General features: G+C 57.1%; 1 protein-coding gene across 1 annotated transcript; it reads right to left on the bottom strand.

The window, feature by feature from the left end:
- Positions 1–4,997: 4,997 nt before the first annotated feature.
- On the bottom strand, positions 4,998–17,251 carry RSAD2 (radical S-adenosyl methionine domain containing 2). The gene is made up of 6 exons (XM_090280880.1): positions 16,795–17,251; positions 12,563–12,724; positions 10,845–11,074; positions 9,112–9,261; positions 8,456–8,488; positions 4,998–6,766 (listed from the first exon to the last, which is right to left on the bottom strand). Exons 1-6 carry the CDS (start codon positions 17,144–17,146, stop codon positions 6,602–6,604), a joined length of 1,092 nt encoding a protein of 363 aa, XP_090137006.1. The 5' UTR covers positions 17,147–17,251; the 3' UTR covers positions 4,998–6,601.
- Positions 17,252–19,016: the final 1,765 nt, after the last annotated feature.

Genomic DNA, 19,016 nt, shown 5'->3' with positions numbered 1-19,016 from the left:
TGTCGCGGCGGGGCGTCCGCGTCCGGTGTCCTGCGTCCCGCGCCCGCGCCCCGCCCCGGGCCGCCCTTTCTTTGCTGCCCGGCCTCCAGGCGCGGCGCGCAGCCGGCGGGGAAACAGGGCGGCGGCGCGGGCGAGCGGCACAAAGACGCGGGGCGCGGAGTCGCCAGCGCCCTCTGCCGCCCGCCCTCGGGCCCGCGAGCCGGCCGGCTGGCCACCCTGGGCTCCGGGAGCTGGCCCGCCGCCACGGGGTGACAGCGAGGCGCGAGGCTGCGTGCCTGGGGCCGCCGGAAGGCAGTCCTCCAAGGTCAGGAGTCGGAGGCACACGGCGAGGGCCCTGTGAGCCAGCGAGGGACGAGCCGGGCGTCGGATCAGCCGCCGTCTCCGCGACGGCCCGTGCGCACTGCGCTCCCATCGCGCTCCCCGGCTGCCCCGGGCGAGGCGGCGGGGCAGGACGGGGGCCATGGCAGTCCCCTCCGCCTTCTTCGGCTGCGGCGCGTCGAGTGCAAGGCTCCGAGGGCAGAGCTCCTATAAGGTTTGGCCTTGCCACGCCCCTTCGTACGAGAAGTTGCACAACTGTTCCGTGCGGGTCATTGGTGCGCGTTGGACCCGAAGGTGCTGGCCTTACGAAAGAACGCCTCCTGGTCTCCAGGTGACGCGGAAGCCCGGGGACCGGCCCCTTCCTCTACAGCACGCCCTGCGGGCCGCTCTGAGCGCCCGCGCGGCCCCCTGCCGCCGGCCGGGACCTGAGCAGGCTGCGGAACCGCTCCACGCTTCGGTGCGTCTACCTGGAAGACGCAGCGGGTAATCGTAAGTGTGTCCTGGGGGTCTCGGAAGGGACGGGTCACGTCACATATGCAAAACCAACACCCGCGAAACTGGCATGTTATAAGGACTCCGTGGTCCCTGGCTAACATGTCTCTCACTGCGCCCCAAACATGGAACTACAAGAGGCTCCGTGACCTTAGCTCTCGGAATAATGCATCTTCCTCTGCTACGCACAGTTCTTTAGAACACACGCACACGCGCCTGTCTTATCTACGTTGCGCAGTTATTCTAGTAACTATTTCCTTTCTCCGAGGAGAAGAATACGCCCTTGCCTTACGGTGCCTTTGTCACGTTCTTTGTAGAAACGTCACTATTCAAGCAAAAGGCACCGTGGGACGAACCAGAACAGCACACCTCTCACTAGAAGATGGAACTGCCTCTGCGTGGAGCACGGGCTTCACAGGAAACGTATTCACGTCCTGTACCTGGGCACCAAGAAGCGCTGCTGTGCTCCCACTCGGGAGGAACAGTCAGGCCACTGAAAGACACGGTGGCCGCGCTCTGTGCGGAAGGGTCCACACCGAGAGGCCGATGTCTGGGGGGGAGCCTTTAGGACTGGGGACGGGGGGGGGGGGGGGGCTGAGGTGCACACCAGCCTTGCTCACACCCACCTGCGGAGCGGAGGCTTGTGAGTGCTCGCGGAGCAATGCGTGCGTGACTCCAACCCCACGTAGGCGTGTTTGTCTTTGTCACTCTGACTGCGGTTGGTCCCCACCCCAGAAGCCCGGACCCGGGCTGTAGTCCCTGGGCTTCTGTGCTGACGTGGCAGCTGTCACGCGTCATGTCTTGGGTGCTCACTCTCTGATTCTCGGGTCTGACGGTTGGGCAGCACAGTGACGGGCCGCTTTCCCGTGTGCCCCCCACGGGCCCTCGAGCACACTCAGTGCTCCGTAAACACGGGAGCGGCCGGCCCCCGGCCCTGTCTCTGAGCCTCGGGCTTGGTTCTCCCCAGGCCGCTCCGCTCATCACGGCTGGGCCTTCGGTCCAACGCCCTGCAGAGGGTACACCTGGAGCCACCTAATCCAGAGGTCGGCCATGTGGAGCCCCTTTGGAAAAGCCCCTCGGTGCCCATGAGTCACCGTTCACTCATCCAGCCGCGTCTCCTTGATGAGCTGTCGCAGGTACGGGTGCTGGGGGTCAAGCCTTCGCCGCCCCAGCAGCTGGGGGGAGGGGAATCCAGGCGGAAGCTCCTCCAGACACAAAACTGAGAGACGTGCATGATCCACACTCCCGGCTCACAGCGAAGGGATTTTAGACAATGGAGTTGTATGAATTTCTAATCACACGCTCTGTCAGCACAGAAAGTTCACATTTAAATTTTAAAATTAACTTCTATCCAATGCCTTACTTCCAGAGAGCAGAAGAATGAGGGGTCGGTGGTTGTTCTGACCCTTCCCCCCACCTTGGGACAAAGGAATCCGGGGAATTTCATGGTGCTGGGCGGGGGAGGGGACGGCGCTCCTCAGTCCATGGCCTCCTGGTCCAATGCAGTCTCCTCCACGCCATGCCTGCCACGTGGCCCCTTTCAATCAGGCTGCACTGTCCCCAAGGAGCTGGGAGGCCTCACAGGCAACACCAAAACCCGGCCTTTCTCGTGGCTTCTTGGGGGAGCTCCCTCATCTGCTCCTGCTCCTTCCCCTCAAAGGCCTGCTCCCCTTCTCCCTCAGCCCAGACGTCCCAAATAACCTCTTTTGTGGGTGAAACACCCACATAGGACAGGATACAGAGCCTTCAGCTCTGCGGACACCCCCAGAGCCAGGGGGAAAAGAACCCACAAAGTTGGAGCTATTTTCCTAGAATACCTGGAAAGAAGAGGCAGAAAAAATCTACATAACGATCACAATAAAATGTGTGATCAGAACAACAAAGAATAATAGCTTAAGGAAGAAAAACTCAGCTTCAAGACAGAGAGCCCAGGGAGGGAAGACATTCTGCCCTGCAGACATTCAGCAGCAGCATCATGCTGCAGGGACTGGAACCTCCAGTTCTTAGGCTGTCCTCCTAAGTCCCACAGTCTCCTGACATGACCCTCTGTGGACATGCGGTCTTTGCAGATGTCCTTAGTGCAGATGAGGTCACCCTGGAGTCGAGGGGGCATGCCCTCACCCAATAGGACCGGTGTCCTTATGGAAAGGGGGCATTTGGCGGCAGACAAACACAGGGAGGATGTCACGTGAATGTAAAGACCAAGGTCAGGTGGCGTGTCCCCAAAGAGAGGATCAGCACCCACTGCCCGTGAAGTGCCGTAAGCCGAGACCCGAGCAGAGTCTCCCTCAGGGAATCAGAAGCAGCCAACTCCGCAGACACCCAGACTTCAGATTTTAGGGCCACACCCATTTCTGTTGTGCAAGCCACTCTGTGGGACATATTTGCTCCAGCAGCCTGAGCACACGAATACCCGCACCTAGAAGGTCCCCGCGTGTGGTGCAGCCTAAAAGATGAGTGTCACAGTAAAAATAAAACGCCATGCAGAGGGGGTCAAAGCAACGATAATAAAGCGGAAGTTCGCTGCTATGTTAAAGAGAAGGAAGGCCACTTTTCCTGGCGTCCTCCCAGGAAGCAGAGATGTTGGCTGTGCTGTCCCCCCCCAGGCCCAGCGCAGGAAGAACGGGTCTGGACGCTTCTCAGATGGCCACAGGGTGCAGTAAATGAACCTTGTTTTCCACAGCTCTGTGCTCACTAGCGCTGGGGTGTGACTCAGAGGCAGATGTCAGACAGCCTAACAAGACATGTAGGCCAGAGGGAAGGTTCCGTCTACTCTTTCTGCTTCACGTTCGGGGACACCGAGGTGGGATGCAGCCCTTGGGGGCCGTTCCAATGTCGCTGCTTGCGGGGGACACCTCCTCCCGGCTCCTGGTGGATCCTGTTCTTCTCACGCCTTATTACAGGGGGTTGCCCTCGCCTTCAGTAGAAGGTGGCCTTGGTGGCAGACAGGATTTTAAAGGGCCTTGGCATTCTGAAGGGATGATCGGAGAACACAATGGGGCTGGGGGCATTCTGGGGTGTATCTTGGGGACCCGATGCTGTCTCCAGGGCAACAGTGTCAGAATTCGGTGGACGGCAGGATGCCCAGCTGGTGGGGAGCAGGGCTCGGTGTACCAAAGACCCACACGGGCACTGGGACCAGAATCGGACAGGCCAAGTCGAGATGGCCCTGGAGGAAAAACACGTCACCCTGGGCAGCTCCCGGGCCTTCCAGGGATCGGCCTGCTCAGGGCTTTGTGTGATTTTGCTGTTTTTAAGATAAAGTGAATTCCCAGAACGTGAGGTACACTCACATTCATACTCGAATACGTGAACAACTCAAACACCAAACCCAGTGGTTCCTTTTCTCAAATTAACGGTGGTTTTTCTGAGTGCCATGGACGCTCTTCTCATCTGTTAGTGTGAATTGTTGAGAACTGGGTGTTCCATTAAAGTCTAAGGGCACTCGAAGGCTTTAGAAACCTCCAGAAACTATTGAAAAGTAAACTCAAGCATGAACCCGATTCTCATAAAATATGTATAACTGGAAAGATGGGAAACAAATTGGTAGTTAACCTGCCTCTGGGCGATATGATTAGGGGTAATTTTTATTTTCTTCATTTTGCTTTACTCTTTTTTTTCTAAGATACTTCAAATGAGTATTATTTTTAGAGTCATGAACAAAATATTAAAATCTCTCTGACCTCCCCAGCCCATGTTAATGGCCCCTGAGTGGGACTTGCTAGGCAGGGTTCTGGGTCATTTTCCCTCTTTCTCCCTGACAAGGCAGGGTCCGCATCCGTAGGGGCTGAGCATTGAGCGGACCACCCTGATGTGGCTGTCAGGGACCCAGCCCCAGTGACAGAGACTCCGGCCGCCCGTGGGGGCTCTTCGCTGTCTTTTAGCCCCTGGATCTGACCCCTGTCTGGGGTCTGGGGCCCCCCAGCTTTCCCAAGGAAGTGGGAGTTTCTAACCAGAGGTCAAGGACAGGGGCGGGCATGTCTAAGGAAGGCCATTCTGAGTCCAGAGGCCATGAGGCGAGCCCTGGGGCCAGGAATGTGGATCCCTTGGTGTCGAGAGCTGGGACAGGGGGCAGGAGACAGAGCAGGTGACGGGAACGCCGGCTGCTCATGATGGTGGAGTGAGGCCGTTGGCAGAGCGCGCCACGGCTTTGAACACACTTCACATGGACCCACTGAGAGTGCAGGCATATATAAGAACACTTTATTATATTAGGACAGCTTATAACATATCAGACCGATATACAAAAGCACCAGGCACAGAGAAAAAATAGATACACACACATTTCCCTAAAAACTCAGGCAGCCTGGACACACTCAAGTCGAATCTTCAAATCTTAGCACGTGCATTGTCCCCTCTGGACACAGCTGGTTAAACAATCTCTTCAACGGGGGTGTAGGCGGGGTGGGGGGCAAATTGTTGCTGGATGGAGCCTTTGCTGCTCCGTGGGCCCGCTTCTGCATCATGGCTCCCTGTATCTGCCCCACACCCCAGTTCCAGCCTCACCGGGAGCCTACACCGCAGATGATTCTGCCAGATGCTCGCCTGTCCGCACGTACAAGAAAACAGGCGCATTTCCTACCACTTCTCACGGCGTCACGGAGGTGACGCGCGCTGTTGGAGCCCGTCTGCTCTCACTAGTGCCTGATGCTTTCTGAGACAGAATCCCCACCACCACATTACAGTGTAGACTTAAGCAAGAATTCAAGGTGCACAAAGTATTTGCCCTTCACCCGTAAGTTGAGATGCTCAATAAAAAAAAATGAAAACATATTTCATAAAACTGGAGACTCGCATTTAAAACGAAAACCGTGAAACAAAATGTTATATAACTTAAACTTAAATACTCCTGCAACGCTACAAGTCCTCGCTTCTCCCTTTTAAGAAAAGATGCATGGTTGACTGTTTTAAACATTAAGGCTCTGAAAATCCCGAGGGTGTGTCGGGAAGGGACAGGAGGGTCTAGGCAGCTGGAAATGTATTTACGCACGCCGGAGCTTATTTCTGAAGTCCAGCCTTTCTGGCTTGCTTTGTTCTATATTTCCCTCTGGGGAAAGAGAAATGCAGCCTTGTTCAGTCTGGGGAAATTCACTCTAAGTCAGAGGATCTGGGTTTCAGATTCAGACTTTGTCAGGTGACACCCACTGAGCCCCGGCTCTGTCCCCAACCTGCCCCTTGGTTCTCACGTCTGCCCTTTCCTGTTGAACTCGCTACTCCATGTGGCTCAGAGTTCACTGAGAAGCAAGAGCAGGCGCGGCAGCTTCAGCAGCGTGAGGCCCTGGTGAGCCCTGACTCCTGGTCACCCTCTCTCCCACCCGCCGGACCACGTGCTTCCGAGACCAGCTCAGGCCGCCCAGCGGAGAGGGACAGCCACCTGCTCACATACACCCACGAGCTTCTGCTGAGGGCCAGGAAAGGGGCCGTGTTACAACAAACGGATGATCGGGAGGGACCTTTTGCAATCTTTTTCAGATATGAAACTTGGCGGCATCTCAATATTTAGCATGAAAGAATGGACTATCCCATCAGCCAACTAAAAAGATACAGGTTCAGAATGGAAACGCGGGAGTCACAGTAGAAGTGCTCAGAAAACCAACCCCAAGGTAAGCCAACTGACTGAAGTCAATGGCTTTGCACCACCTGTGGATTTCAAGGATGCAAGTATGTGTGCAGTGACCACAGGTCACCAGAGAGCACAGGCGACAGAAAATCAGATCTGGGGCCCCGACAGGTGCCCGCGGGAGGCCCCGCAGGCGGCGCAGTCCGGGCAGGCGGCCCGGAGGCGGGGGCCCTACCAGTCCAGCTTCAGCTCCGCCTTGCTCCACACATACTTCCCTCCGCGCTTCAGAAACGCCTCCTCGTCGAAGCCGCTGAACTTGATGGCTTCTTCCACCCCCACGTCCAGGATGGACCGGGACGGGTCCTTGCGCCCCTGCCGGCAGTTCAGGAAGCGCATCTGGAAAGTTCAGGACAGAAAGTGAGAAGCTGCCGTGTCAGTCATCCTGCAAAACTCAATGTTGGGATTTCACCCACGGCTTTTGGGGGGGTTTCAATCATTTCAGTAAATGTGTGCTGAGGACCACAGGCCAGGCGCTGTACCCAGGATGTCACACTCTTCCAACGCCACGTCTCCAGCCATCGGCTCCCCTCCACCCACGTAAACATGCCCTATCAGTGAGTGCATGGCAGACCGAGCTGGAGACGGGCTCCCGAGGTGCGCGTCCCGCCATTGGACAGGGCAGGGGAGGGGGATCAGGAAAGACTTTGGAAAAACAGGGACATCTGCGTGACGCTTTGAAACTGGGAGCTGGGTGGAGCAGTGTCGTAGAGGCACAGGAGCATGGAGGGGCCGGGGGCCGGGGGCAAGCTCAGGTGTGTGGTGTTGAGTGAAATCTGCGAGCATGAGTGTCTAAGTGTGAACGTGGAGAGAAGCTTCTTTGGAGAACGGGAGAGAGGAAGAGCAGAAAGTTGCTGCAGAGACAAGGGCCCCAGATCAGGAGGGGTCTTGTTTTTGTCCTAACTCATCCCCCTAGAGTCGGGAGCGAGGTCCTCGCACTGCTGTGACCTGCCGCAGTGCTGGGCGTTTTGCGGGACCTCCAGGGACGCTTGTGGAATCAGCATGTTCTTAAACTGCCAAAGCAAAGTTTGGTTCCACTCCGTTTGTTCCAGTTTTGTGGAGACCGGAGAGTCGGTTGAGGAAATTTGGTCAAAATCCCCAGCTGACGGTGATAATTTGGATTCCCAAACTAAATTCTGTTTGAATTCCCCTCTCCCTCTGAATACATGAAGTGCACATTTGCATTTGTCACTTTTCCTCTGTGCCCCAAAAAGAAAAGAAAAAAAAAAAAAAAGAAATATCTGCGAAGCAGCTTTGATTAACCTGAAAACAATAAAATGCTAAAAGTCACTATAAGCATTTCTCGAAACTCTGAATCCAGTCCAAACATTGACACCACGGTTCTTGTTAGAACTCATTTTTTAAAAACAGGTCTTGGAATGGAATTATTCTGTTCTAGAAATATTGGTAACGTTTCATAAATCCAGATGCCCCCCACCCAACAACAACAACAAAAAAATCCAAGGGGAAGGGAAAAGTGATGTATTTTTTGGTTTTGAGAAGAGTGGATTTCCCTTGTCCTTTGGGAGGTGAGGGAGGAGAAGCTGCCAGCAGCCGTGGAGAGGGCCTGTCACCTCTTCTCACCAAAGCCGGGATTGTCAGGCGGAGCAGGAGCTGGCGTCCCCTGAGGTAATGAAGGCCACGTGAGACATGGCTTCCTTCCCAGTTGCCCGGGGTGCCCTGTCGCCAGAGAGCACCTCACCCAAGAAGGCATAACAGAGGACAGCTTAGTGTCATGTCAGTGTCCATGGGACACCCGTGGATCCATAGCCACAGGGGAGAAACTGTCCCCGGGGCTTAGTGCAGACACAGGGACTGGCCCAGGCTCACGCCTGCCCATGGACTTAGCTCATAACTTGACCCAGTGTCGTCAGGGTGCTATAACATGAAAGCCACTCCGTGACCATCAACAGTGAAAGGCTGGCCAAGGACACGTGTGGACTAAGTGGTTATGCTCCCCACTCGACCCTGGCCTTGCTATGTAATTAATTTTAAATGACAACCTTATAATTCATCGGAAATACTCACATATTCATCCAGAATAAGGTAGGAGTCTTTCATCTGCAAAGGAGAGATTAAATACAAATTTAGTTCCAAGTGTACTTGTTCGGTACGCACGCTGAGTGGCCTGCCTGGTGAGGTCTGTGTGCGTGTGTTTTACTCCTTCCGGCTCAGCAGTCCCTGCTCCCGTGTTTTTGGGGGTGTTGCCCTCACTAGGGGAGCACCCCACCACCACACTGAGCGCATCTCCAGGGGCAGCTGGTTGTGTCCCTTCAGATCCCACCAGAGTCACAAAGGCTAGTTTCTCTTCCCCGTGCCCAAAGGGTCTGGGGCCGCCCTGACAACTCCTCTGACCATGAGTCTCCAGCTCATTCCCCCATTCCCTCAAGCGGTGGTGGTGGTGGTGGGGCCTGTGCTTCATTATTTGACATTCCTGGGGGACTGGTTCCACCTGGCCTCTAATGCCTCCCCTTTCCAGTGTCTCTGTTATTGGAGAGAGATCTCACCAGCCCTCCCAGGTGGCACTCAGCCCCCACTGGGGGGGGGGGGGCGGGGTGCACCGGGGCCTCATTTGGAGGCCCCCACAGCTGGAATGGGGCCCCCGTCTAGCAACCCTCTTAGATGTCCCTCTTTGGAACCAGCCTCAAAGTGTGATGGTGAACAAAACATCTGCCAGAGACAACCTTGTCATTGCACTCGGGCACCAAACAGGTCACGTCCTGGTGGCGGTCGAGGAAGCCTTGGAACTCCTCCTTGCTGATGACGAACCTCTCGGCCTCCCTCAGGGCGCCTTCCCCCGCGTTTTCCCCCTCGATGATGAGGCACTGGAACACCTGAGGGACAAGCGTGCTTCCCGTCAGTCGGCGGCCGCGAGCCCCGGTCCCCGGCCCGCGTGGCGTGGCCGCCTCACGCCGAGGATCGTCCTAGAAGGGTGCTGCTCTGGGGACACAAGAGCCTGTCCGGACGCTCAGGATGCACAGATGTGCTTAACACATGGACTCACAAAAACCAGCCTGGGCTCGTTACGCGTGAGCCAGTCTTACCGTCTGATTTTCAGACCACAGAATAGGAAACGCTCGTTGAAGGATGTAGAGACCATACGAAAACATCAAAAAAAGAAGCACATCATTTGCAATCCCCAAACCAAGAAAGAAGTATTTTCCAAACTTCCGCTGAGTTTGACTATGTCCTCCTTAAGCCCCCTAGAATGGATTAAATATAAGCACAGTTTCCCAAAGCCATCAGTTGTGTGTTCCAGCATTCTCTTACGTAAATAAATAGGGGTGTGTGTGTGTGTGTGTGTGTGATGCGTTACTCCACTGAAAGGAATACATCACCTAAAAGGAAAACCCCCATCCCAGGGAATTGTTCGAGGTGACAGGTGTCAGCAAATCACAGACGAGGAGGGCGGAACCCAGGTCTGCAGGGTTTTCATGCAAGAGGGGATTCTGTGCAGCGGGTCATTAATTTTCATCGGTGTACAAGGAATTTTAAATGCCCCACATTTTGCCTTCTTCGCTTCCCCCGTCTCCCGATCGCCCCTTCTGCCGTGCTCCCCAGACCTCCCCTGCTGCCTGCTCAGCCCCTGGCCACGTGGCTGTGCCCTGTGTGCCTCGGTGGCTGCCTTCCTCTGGCACACCACCCACCTCTGCTCCCGCAGCACCCACCCCAGGCCGGGCCCAGGGGAGGACAGCGTCCTGGCAGGGTAGGGGGTGCCTCCACAAGACTTGGAATCCCGGGCTGACACACGTATCAAACACTGCAGATGCACGCGGACATTTTTCCGGGTGACTTTGGCTCCAGAATCCACCAGCAAGAAGGGAAGGGGCCCTCGGGGTGGGGGAGGGGGGGAGCCAGGTCACAGGGGCTTGAAGAGCAGTGGGGGGATGGGAAGGGACGGTCAGGTGGAGCACACAGCAGCAGCCCCCTGGCGTCCCGCGCAGGTGACAGCAGCACCCCCTCCCCTGAGGAACCCCTCACCTCCCAGCAGAGCTCAGCGCGGCTGCTCTGCAGACAGAGCCCCTGAGCCCAGGCCGCGGAGAGGAAGCGGCCTTGGGGAAGCAGGTTCTGAAACCCGGAAGGTGTTGTGCCACCGCCTTGATTGGCATCCGTTTGTGGCCCGCGCCCCGAGCACCTGCTGGCGAAACTGCTATGCGCGCAGGCAGCAGCTCGTCCGCTCCGGCCAAAGAGATCTGGGCTCTGAGAACGTGGCTCCGGAGGGAGCCAGGCCAGGGCACGCCAGAGCAGGGGTCAAGGATCGGAGGGAAAGGCTTCCTAAACTATGCCGCGGAGAGGAGGGGACAGGCGCCGTGGGCAGACCGAGGACCCGGCGTCCCAGCCGGCACCGCTGGCCCAACGTCCGTGCCTCCCCCCCGGCTCCTAACCCTCCGGTCAACCAGGGCAGCCCCGGACTCACCTTCCAGCGGACGGGGTTCAGCTCCTTGATGTGCTTTCGCATGTCCTCGTCCACGTTGAAGCGGTTGATGACGGAGTTGATCTTGAAGGCCACTCGGTAATCCCGGCACCATCTCCTCAGCTTCCGGAGGTTCTCCACGTGGTTGATCTTCCCCTGCCCACGGCCAATCAGCACGTTCACGTCCTCGTCGAAGCTGTCACAGGAGATGGCCAGGATGTCCAAGTACCGGCCTGAGGGAAAACGGGCACCACTGAGATTTCCTTCCGAGGACCAAGCCCTTCCGGCTGTTTTCGTCTCCTGGGGACACCACCTACCTGGTCTGTCTGTACGCTTTAATCTCTTAAAAGCAAACAAACATTTCCCCTCATGCCCTCAAACCCACTGAAGTGTGTTATCCTTGGTCCTTGTGTAAAATAATCATGAAAAACATACACCTAATGAGATGACAGCCATGCTTACACGGGACCGCTCTAGGACTCCGCGTGTGTGTGTGTGTGTGTGTGTGTGTGTGTGTGTGTGTGTGTACTTCCATGACGTATTTCATGAGTGCTGCCACGGGGGCACGGGCATTCTGAGGCAGGCTGGGAGCCTGGATCTAGGAGCATTTGCGGCCCTGACCTCTTCTCAGCCCGTTAGTACGATCGCTCTGCAGAAGAACCCCAATATTTTGGCCGCGATCTTTGTTTACTTCTTGACCTCTCTTCTATATCTGATTCATCATCTACATATTTGCAGAGACCCTGTGACGTGCAGGGCATAGCTGGGCTAGACGTCGGGGAAGCCCAGATAATGGGAGTCAGGTGGGGTGTCAGTCCAGCCGCTCCCCGAAACACCAATACGCAGAGCTCTGATAGCGGGGCCTGACAGAGCACCGACATGCCCACGAGGGCCGTCTTTGCTTTGGTCTCCCCTCCTTCGCTCGCTGTGATGCCCCTTCTCCCCTGCGCTTCCTGTTCCTCCTTTAATTTCCTCGGCTGCTTCACACCCTCACCTGTGTCTTCTTTAATCTGCTTTTGTTGTTTGCATTTTGACTACAATTCACCTTCACTATCACTCTGTATCAGTTTCAGGTACGCAGCAAAGCAGTTAGAAAGTCACGTGCCATGCAGAGGGGTGCCCCCATCTGCCCGTCTCAAAACCACGGCCATTCTCTGCTGCCAGCCCAGTCCCTGCAGTTGACTAAGTTTGAGGCTCCCTCGTTCTTGGGGGGGGGATGCAGAATCAACTGCAGGAGGCAGCTCTGAAAACCACCCTCCAGTGACAGAGAGCAGGGGCTACGGAAACAGTGAGATCCACCGTTTTGGCCCAGTTGCCACTACTGAACAAATGGCTGTTTCTGCGAGGATTTGGAAAAATTAAACATTGACAGCAAATGAACGGTAAGGTCACGGCCTGCCCACTGCGAGCTGCGTGCATGTCCCCGGAGAGCTGCTAAGCTAAAGCCTGAGCCCTTGCTCCCTGCTATTGCACATTGGAACAGACCGAGGGTCATGCTTACCAGTATTTTCTGTTATCTGTCTGGACAGGCTTGTTTACAGGCAGCTCTGCAGAACTAAAAGGCCCTAAACTCAACACACAGCTTGAAGAGAGATTAAAGTCAGCACGTTTGGTTCCCCGGCCCGGCCCGGCCCGGCCCCCGCAGGCCTGGCCCGCAGCCCAGGACGGAAGGAAGAGTGGCCCCCCCAGTGACAGCCGAAGGGTCCCAGGAGGAAGCTCACCGTAATTCATGAACCACCGCTCCCGGATCAGGCTCCCGTTGCTGACGATGCTCACGCTGGGCAGGCCCAGGTCCCGCTTGCAGAAGCGCACCAGCTTGCCCAGGTACTCGCCGCGGTCGTGAAGGAACGGCTCCCCGCCCGAGAAGTTGATCTTCTCCATACCTGGGAGAGACAAAGCACTCGTTTTCCTTCCACGTCTGCACGCCGCAAACATGGTCATTTTCGTGGCAAACGTCGTATGTTCTCTGTGACACAGAAATGAAACGAAACTCGTTATCCTGCCCGCCCCGAAGTCCGGTCCCCAGCGCCATTGTATGGGAATAGCATGTGCGTGATCCAGGGCTTCACAAAAACCACCACCTGAAGTTGTTTCTCTTTTCTTCCTTCTATCGAAACAGCCTCACTGTAACGTAGGGAATTAGTTACAGAGGTGCTAGAATTCCTTAGAAGCCCGAGGGTGCGAGGAGGCAACCCGGAGGCCTGCAGAGGAGAGCGCCCTTTCCCGGTCTAGAACAATCTACAATGCTTGTGCTCGGGCCACCCAGCCCTGCGGAGTCAACCTCCACGGGTCCGGGACGTCCCCGCCCCCTCGCCCGTGTCGCGATGCCTCTTGTCCTGGAAGCTTTGACCTGCTCTCCGTCAGTTCACTCCCTTACTTTGGAAAATTCTTTTAGGAGTTTCCTGGAAAAAGTGTAAACTGGGCATGAAAGCGAGGACTTGTCTGTCTTCAAACAGACGTGCGGTCAGCGGGGCCGCGTGTAATGTTCCGGCGGAGGTCGCTTCGCACTCGGAGCGGTCAGGCCCCGGCGCACTGCGTCCACGGTCTCGCCCCGTAGTCTGGCGACACACCTACACGTGCGGCCCTCTCTAAGGGAACGGCTCTCTCCCTTCCAGAAGCTTCTCCCAACGTTCTGTCAGTCTTCTGTGTGTCAAAGCCAGAGAAGTAAACAACACAGACGCATCTACAGCCAGACCCGTACGTTTTAATTTTACATATAGCATAGGCTTGAACGAAAAGGAATTTTAATTATAGTGTAAATTTAAATATTTAATTATCCCCCAAATAGACTTCCCTCCAATGGCCAGAAACCTGCCTCACGGGACACGGCACCCATACTGACCCTTGACCATTCGAACCCCCTTTTCTTCTCGCTGCTCTGCTTGGGCCTCTTCTCCTACCAATCGCCGACTCGCTCCCCTGCCTCCTCTGACCTGCCGTTTGGTCCTTCCGGTGATCACTGACTTCAGACGTTGCGTCTGTTTTTACGGTTTCCAGGTCTCTTTTTCACGCTCCCGACTGTCCTTATGGCCACCGCTCTGACCTCTCCGCCTGATCAGCTGCTAGTCCTTCTGCTGGAGGTTCCTCCTGTTCTTCTGTTTGGGGTCTTTTTCTTTGTCTTCCCATTCTGGCTGCTGCTTTGTGTTGGTTTCCCTGGATCAGGCAGGTCTGTGAAGACTCTGGGGCAGGTGTCGGACAGCCAGGGCCGGGGACTGGCCCTGGGCAACCTGTTTGGAGCCCTCAGGACCACAGCGCGGGGCTCTCTCTGCCGGGCCTGGGTGTGTGCGGGAAGAACCAGGCGGACCACCGGCCCGGGGGAGGGTCAGCTAAAGCCTCCAAGCGCAGGGAGCTGGGCCTCTGCCCGCAGGCAGCCTGCTGGGCTCCCCACCCAAAGGGCCTGCGGCTGTGCTCCTCCGCAGCTGGGCTGCGGCTCCGCAGGGCGAGGCCCGAAGGATTCCTGCGGGAGGGGCTCCTGCTCCCCCACCTCAGGCTGCTGTTGCAGGGAGAGGGGGGTCTGCCCCAGAGAGGCAGCTCCTGCAGCCTGGGCCGCGACTCCGCACAGGCGTCCTGGTGGCTGACCCTTCAGCTCTGTCCCCAGAGCCACCACCCCCAGAGTCCCCGCACGAGTCTCTGGTCCACTCTGCCCTCCCTCCACCCCAGAGCCCAGGGACAGTGGCTGGAAATGAAATCCTGTGCATCCGCCAGTGAGCAGGCACTTCGTGTGTCTCGCCATGTCTCCCTGGCGGGGAGACACCTGCCGCTTTTCACAGCCGGCTATTACCGGGGCTCCTCTCCTGGGGCTGGTGCTCTGGGCTGTGGAGGCCGCCCTGGGGGTTAGACCCCACAGCTCTCAGCGGGAACGCGCTGCCCCCTCCAGCCACTGCGATGTCCCTCTGGCTCTTCAGCTGCCACCCGTGGGAGCCCAGCCAGCCCTCTCACGTCTTCTCTGCACTTTTTATCAGTTTCAGCGGGTGCTGTGGTTCCTCCCCTGAGTCCTGGGTATAAGGCTTCTCTCCAGCCAGCGTCCGGTTGGTTATTTAGGGTGATTTTCTATAATTTAGTGGTAACTCCAGTTCGGTCCTGGGAGGACGTCAGTGCTGCTCCCACCTGCTCCGCCCCGTCCTGGGTCCTCTGCTTCGACCATTTCAATTCACTTGGCTTTTATTGACTTCAGACGGAGAGGTCATTATATGAAAGTACTAATTACAATTATTTGTCGTAGTTTAAAATCTACAAAAATTCATAGGCATTCACTTATCTGTGCCTCGTAAAAATATTTTGAGGTTGGTATATGAGTTTTGTCCCTGTTTTAAAGATTATTAAACTGATATTCAGAAAAGTTCGGTGTCTGGATAACTCTTGTACCTGTGGCCCTCAAGCCTTCGTGAATCAAGACCGAAGACCTTCCCGCAAGACAAGATTGCTTCTCCTTCATTCATTCACTCACCCATCATTAATTCGCCTCTTCCAGAACATTCTGAGGCCGCTGTTCTGTTCTAGCTACTTTGCTAGGCATAAAGATACAGATGCTAAGATTCACCCTTGGAACTCAGACTGTTTGGGGACTTGGGTGTTAAAAATAAAACACACAGCCCCATTTAAAAAGTGCTATGATACCCGTGTGTCACAGTGCTCTGGGATCACAGGTGAAGGGGGGAGACCTCCATAACTTCTGCCTGAAGGGGCCCGGGAATAATTCTAAGGAGCTCGGAAGGTTCCCCGACAGGGATTGGGGTGTCTGGCGTTCCGGGAAGAGAGGACACCGTGCTGGCAGGCTGGGCGGCGCAGGGGTCGGTGCGGCTGGGGTGGAAGGTGAGGTGTCTGCCACAGAGGCGTGGGGCCTTGCAGATGGGGGGGGGGGGCGGGGGATGGCGGCACGGGGCCGGCCAAGGGCCTCGAAGGCTTTGCTAATGAGCGTGGGCCCGGAAACCACGCAGGACAGCTCAGGGGAAGGGTTGAAGCGTCACAGATACGTCTTAGCACGATCGTGTGCTTTCCCGTGGGGACAGCGGAGACGGGGACGTGGGCAGCCGCAGTCCTGCTGAGAAAGGCAACGCCCTATGCTGGACCCCACAGCACGGCCGGGAGGGTCTGCACTCGGGTCAGCCGGGGGTGACGGAGCCAGCATCACGGGGAGCAAAATCAGTCAGGTCCAATAAAACGTGAAGTCAGGCAAAACCCGTCCCCGCGCCGGGAGATAAGCTAGAGGCTGCCCCGGGGCGGGAGGACCGTGGCTGGAAGGGAGCAGGCCCTTCTGGGGCTGTGATGCCTTCTTCCTAGATGTGCGAGCCAGGATCCTGCCTGGGGTCCCCGGACGGACCCTCGCGATGTGGGGACTATGTGTGTGCGTGTTTTTCGTCCTTGACAGAGTTAAGCCAGTCGGGAGAAAAGTGGGCGCTGCTGCTGCTGAGACTGCCAGTTCGGAGGGGCTCCGGGAGAGACAGGACGGTGGAGGGAAGGGAGACAGGTGGGGCTCGGAAGACTGCCTTCGGGTGGGACGGCCGAGGCTCCTGGGGGCGCGCGCCCACCCGAGAGCAGGCTCATGGCCGTCTGAGAGTGACAGTTTCTTCCCGGTTTCTTATTAAGAGTAGTCACCACCCGCAACGGAAGACTCCACTATCGCTCTGAAGCGCGAGTGTCCGCCTGCTTTGGCCCTGGACTGGCCTCTTTTACTGTTTCTGGGAACCCCTGACACATCGCTGCTTCGCACGAGCCCAGCAAGCAGCGCAGCCTTCCCGTTCTGCCTGTCCCCCCAGCGCGGGCCACACGGGACGCCCGCCCGCGGGCTCTGGGGTGAGAAGCCCTCCCGCCGCCCCGAAGTCAGAAACAGGGTCTGCCAGGGTGCGGTCCTCCCCTGGGGCCCTCCAGGCTGTGTGGGCCCCCGCCCGCCCCCCAGGGGCCAGGGGCTGAGCAGCCCGATCCCTGGGAGCGGTGGGCGGCGGCGGGGACTCACCGGCTTCCTTCAGCAGGCGCAGTCCCCGCTTGGCCTCCTCCAGGGGCAGCACGAAGGACGTCTTGGCCGTGTGGAAGCAGAAGCCGCACTTGTAGTTGCACTGGCGGGTGAAGTGGTAGTTGACGCTGGTGGGCACCAGGGACTCATCGCTGCCGCCACCCTCCTTTCCCTCTCTGGCTCCCTTGCGTCCCTTCCTAGGCGGCCGCCTCGGCCCCCGGGTGGTCCCCGCCACCCAGAACACGGCCCTGAGCCAGAGGAGCAGGAGGACCAGGCTGCCCCACAGGGAGCTCAGCGGCTTCCTGCAGGCCCGGAGCAGCTTCCCCACGGAGGCTTGGGGAACGGGGACCGGCATCGTGCCAGGGGCCGGGGGCAGGTGCCAGGTGCCGATGGCTGCCCCGCGCCTGGACACTCCCTTTTTATAGGGCCAAGCAAACAAACTGTCACACGCAGCGTGGACACACCTCCTTTGAGTAACGCTCAGCTGAGTTTGAGTTTCGATTTTTTTCTTCCTGAAAATGAAAGTTGGAGCCGGGCCAAAACGGACGGCTCGGGGTGCGGGCGGGACCTGCCTGGCCTGGCCTGGGGCCTGGCCCGCGGCCTGGGGACGGGGCCCAGGCCAGGACACCGGTATCTCCCTGCATCTGCAGCACGTAGCGACAGGACAGGACAGAGAGCCGCCTCTGCCGGGGCCGCGTGACTCACGCAGGACAGAACCTCTAGGAGCTGCGCCCCCCACCCCGCCTCCCCTGCACACGCTGGGTTCTCGGGGAAGCTTTGCTATGGAAGCTGAATCGTGACAAGAATGACCTTCCCGCGCCCCCGTGCAGAAGGACAGCAGAGCCACTAGCCTCAGGACCCTGTCAAAGCACAGCCGACACGCACAGGCACATAGTGACACACCGGGCTCCGTGCTTCCTGAGCCGTTCACCTCAATCCACGCTCAGCCGTTAGTCGTGGTGAGAAAATGCAGCCGTTCTGGCTTCCTGAACGTCCCTGTGTTTCTACCCCACCCTCCCCGGACCGCAGGAAAGCCAGCGCTTTCCTAAGATGCTCCTCAGTTGACAGGAATCACTGTGGCTTGCTGTGTATTGTTACAGTTTTCTTAGAAAGTGTTGTGCCTTCTGTGCTGACGTCTCCTCTCTTTCCGCCTTTTCATCCCATTTCCGTGGGAGTGGGTGGTCTCGGACCTGAGACACGAGGAAGTTGGCGTGGGCCGAGGGTGGGAGCCACAGGAGCCTGCGCCCCGAGCCCATCACGGGCCAGCTGGCCTGTGCTGCTGGGTCAGTTTTATTTCCCTGGGTCTCCACTTCCTCCTCTGCAAGCCCAGGGAGCTCAGGAGGTTCTCTGATGTCTGGGAATCTCTAAGAACGGGGCGTGGATGACAGCCAGGGTCCGTGAGGGCCAGCTCCCGCTGTCACAGCAGGGCTGTGGTCTGAAAGGAAACAGAACCCCCCCACCCTCTGTGGGGTGCGGCTGGGAAGGGAAACTGAAAGCCAAGTGTGGACAGAGGCCAAGCCGCTGCGAGCCCAGCCAGAAGCTCGGAAACCCTCACCGTGCCTGGGCTCGAACCAGGAGCTCCTCTCTGCTAGATCGCGTGGGTAGGGAGAAGCGAAAAGCAAATCTGTTTACGTTTCAAATCAGGAACCAGGGGAGGCACTAGGCATTTTATGGTGGGAATCCTAGTCCAGCCAATGATGTTTAATTGGGGGTACATTTCTTTCCCTGCTTGGTCTTGTGAACATACCTGGGAAGTACGGGGATCAGTGTCTCACCCACAGAGGGCACCTCAGGGGTTAAATGGCAGAGCGCAGAGTGCGCCCTGAGAAGGGTGGGCACAGGAAGGAGAGCTCCCTGCAGACAGGCAGCGCCCGTGCCCGGCACCAGGTTGCTCTTCCTGGGCCCTGACTTACTTTACACCTGGAGAAACTTACATCCCACGGGGCAGGAGGGGTTGAACTTGGATTTAAAAACTTGCAATGTTGCTCATCATGGATCGTCATTATCACATTATTCTATATCATTACGTCTTTAAACTTGGGAGTTCCAAGTATCAAGCTATTTCATTCTCATGAGGCTTAAGCTCACGCAGAAAGGTTATTATTACTTCTTGAGTCTGTTTGGTCCAGGCCAGTGTCTTTTATTCATTCAGCCATTCTGTCCTTCCTTCCTTCCTTCTTCCCTTCCCCGAGTGTCAGAGGCAGCCTCATGTGTATCATGTGAAA

The sequence above is a fragment of the Furipterus horrens genome, unplaced genomic scaffold (genome assembly GCF_987537825.1).
Source record: "Furipterus horrens unplaced genomic scaffold, mFurHor1.1.pri manual_scaffold_6, whole genome shotgun sequence".
In the NCBI taxonomy this organism is placed as follows: domain Eukaryota; kingdom Metazoa; phylum Chordata; class Mammalia; order Chiroptera; family Furipteridae; genus Furipterus; species Furipterus horrens.
The sequence above is the reverse complement of the archived record's forward strand: the minus strand, read 5'-3'. Positions and strand labels throughout refer to the sequence as shown.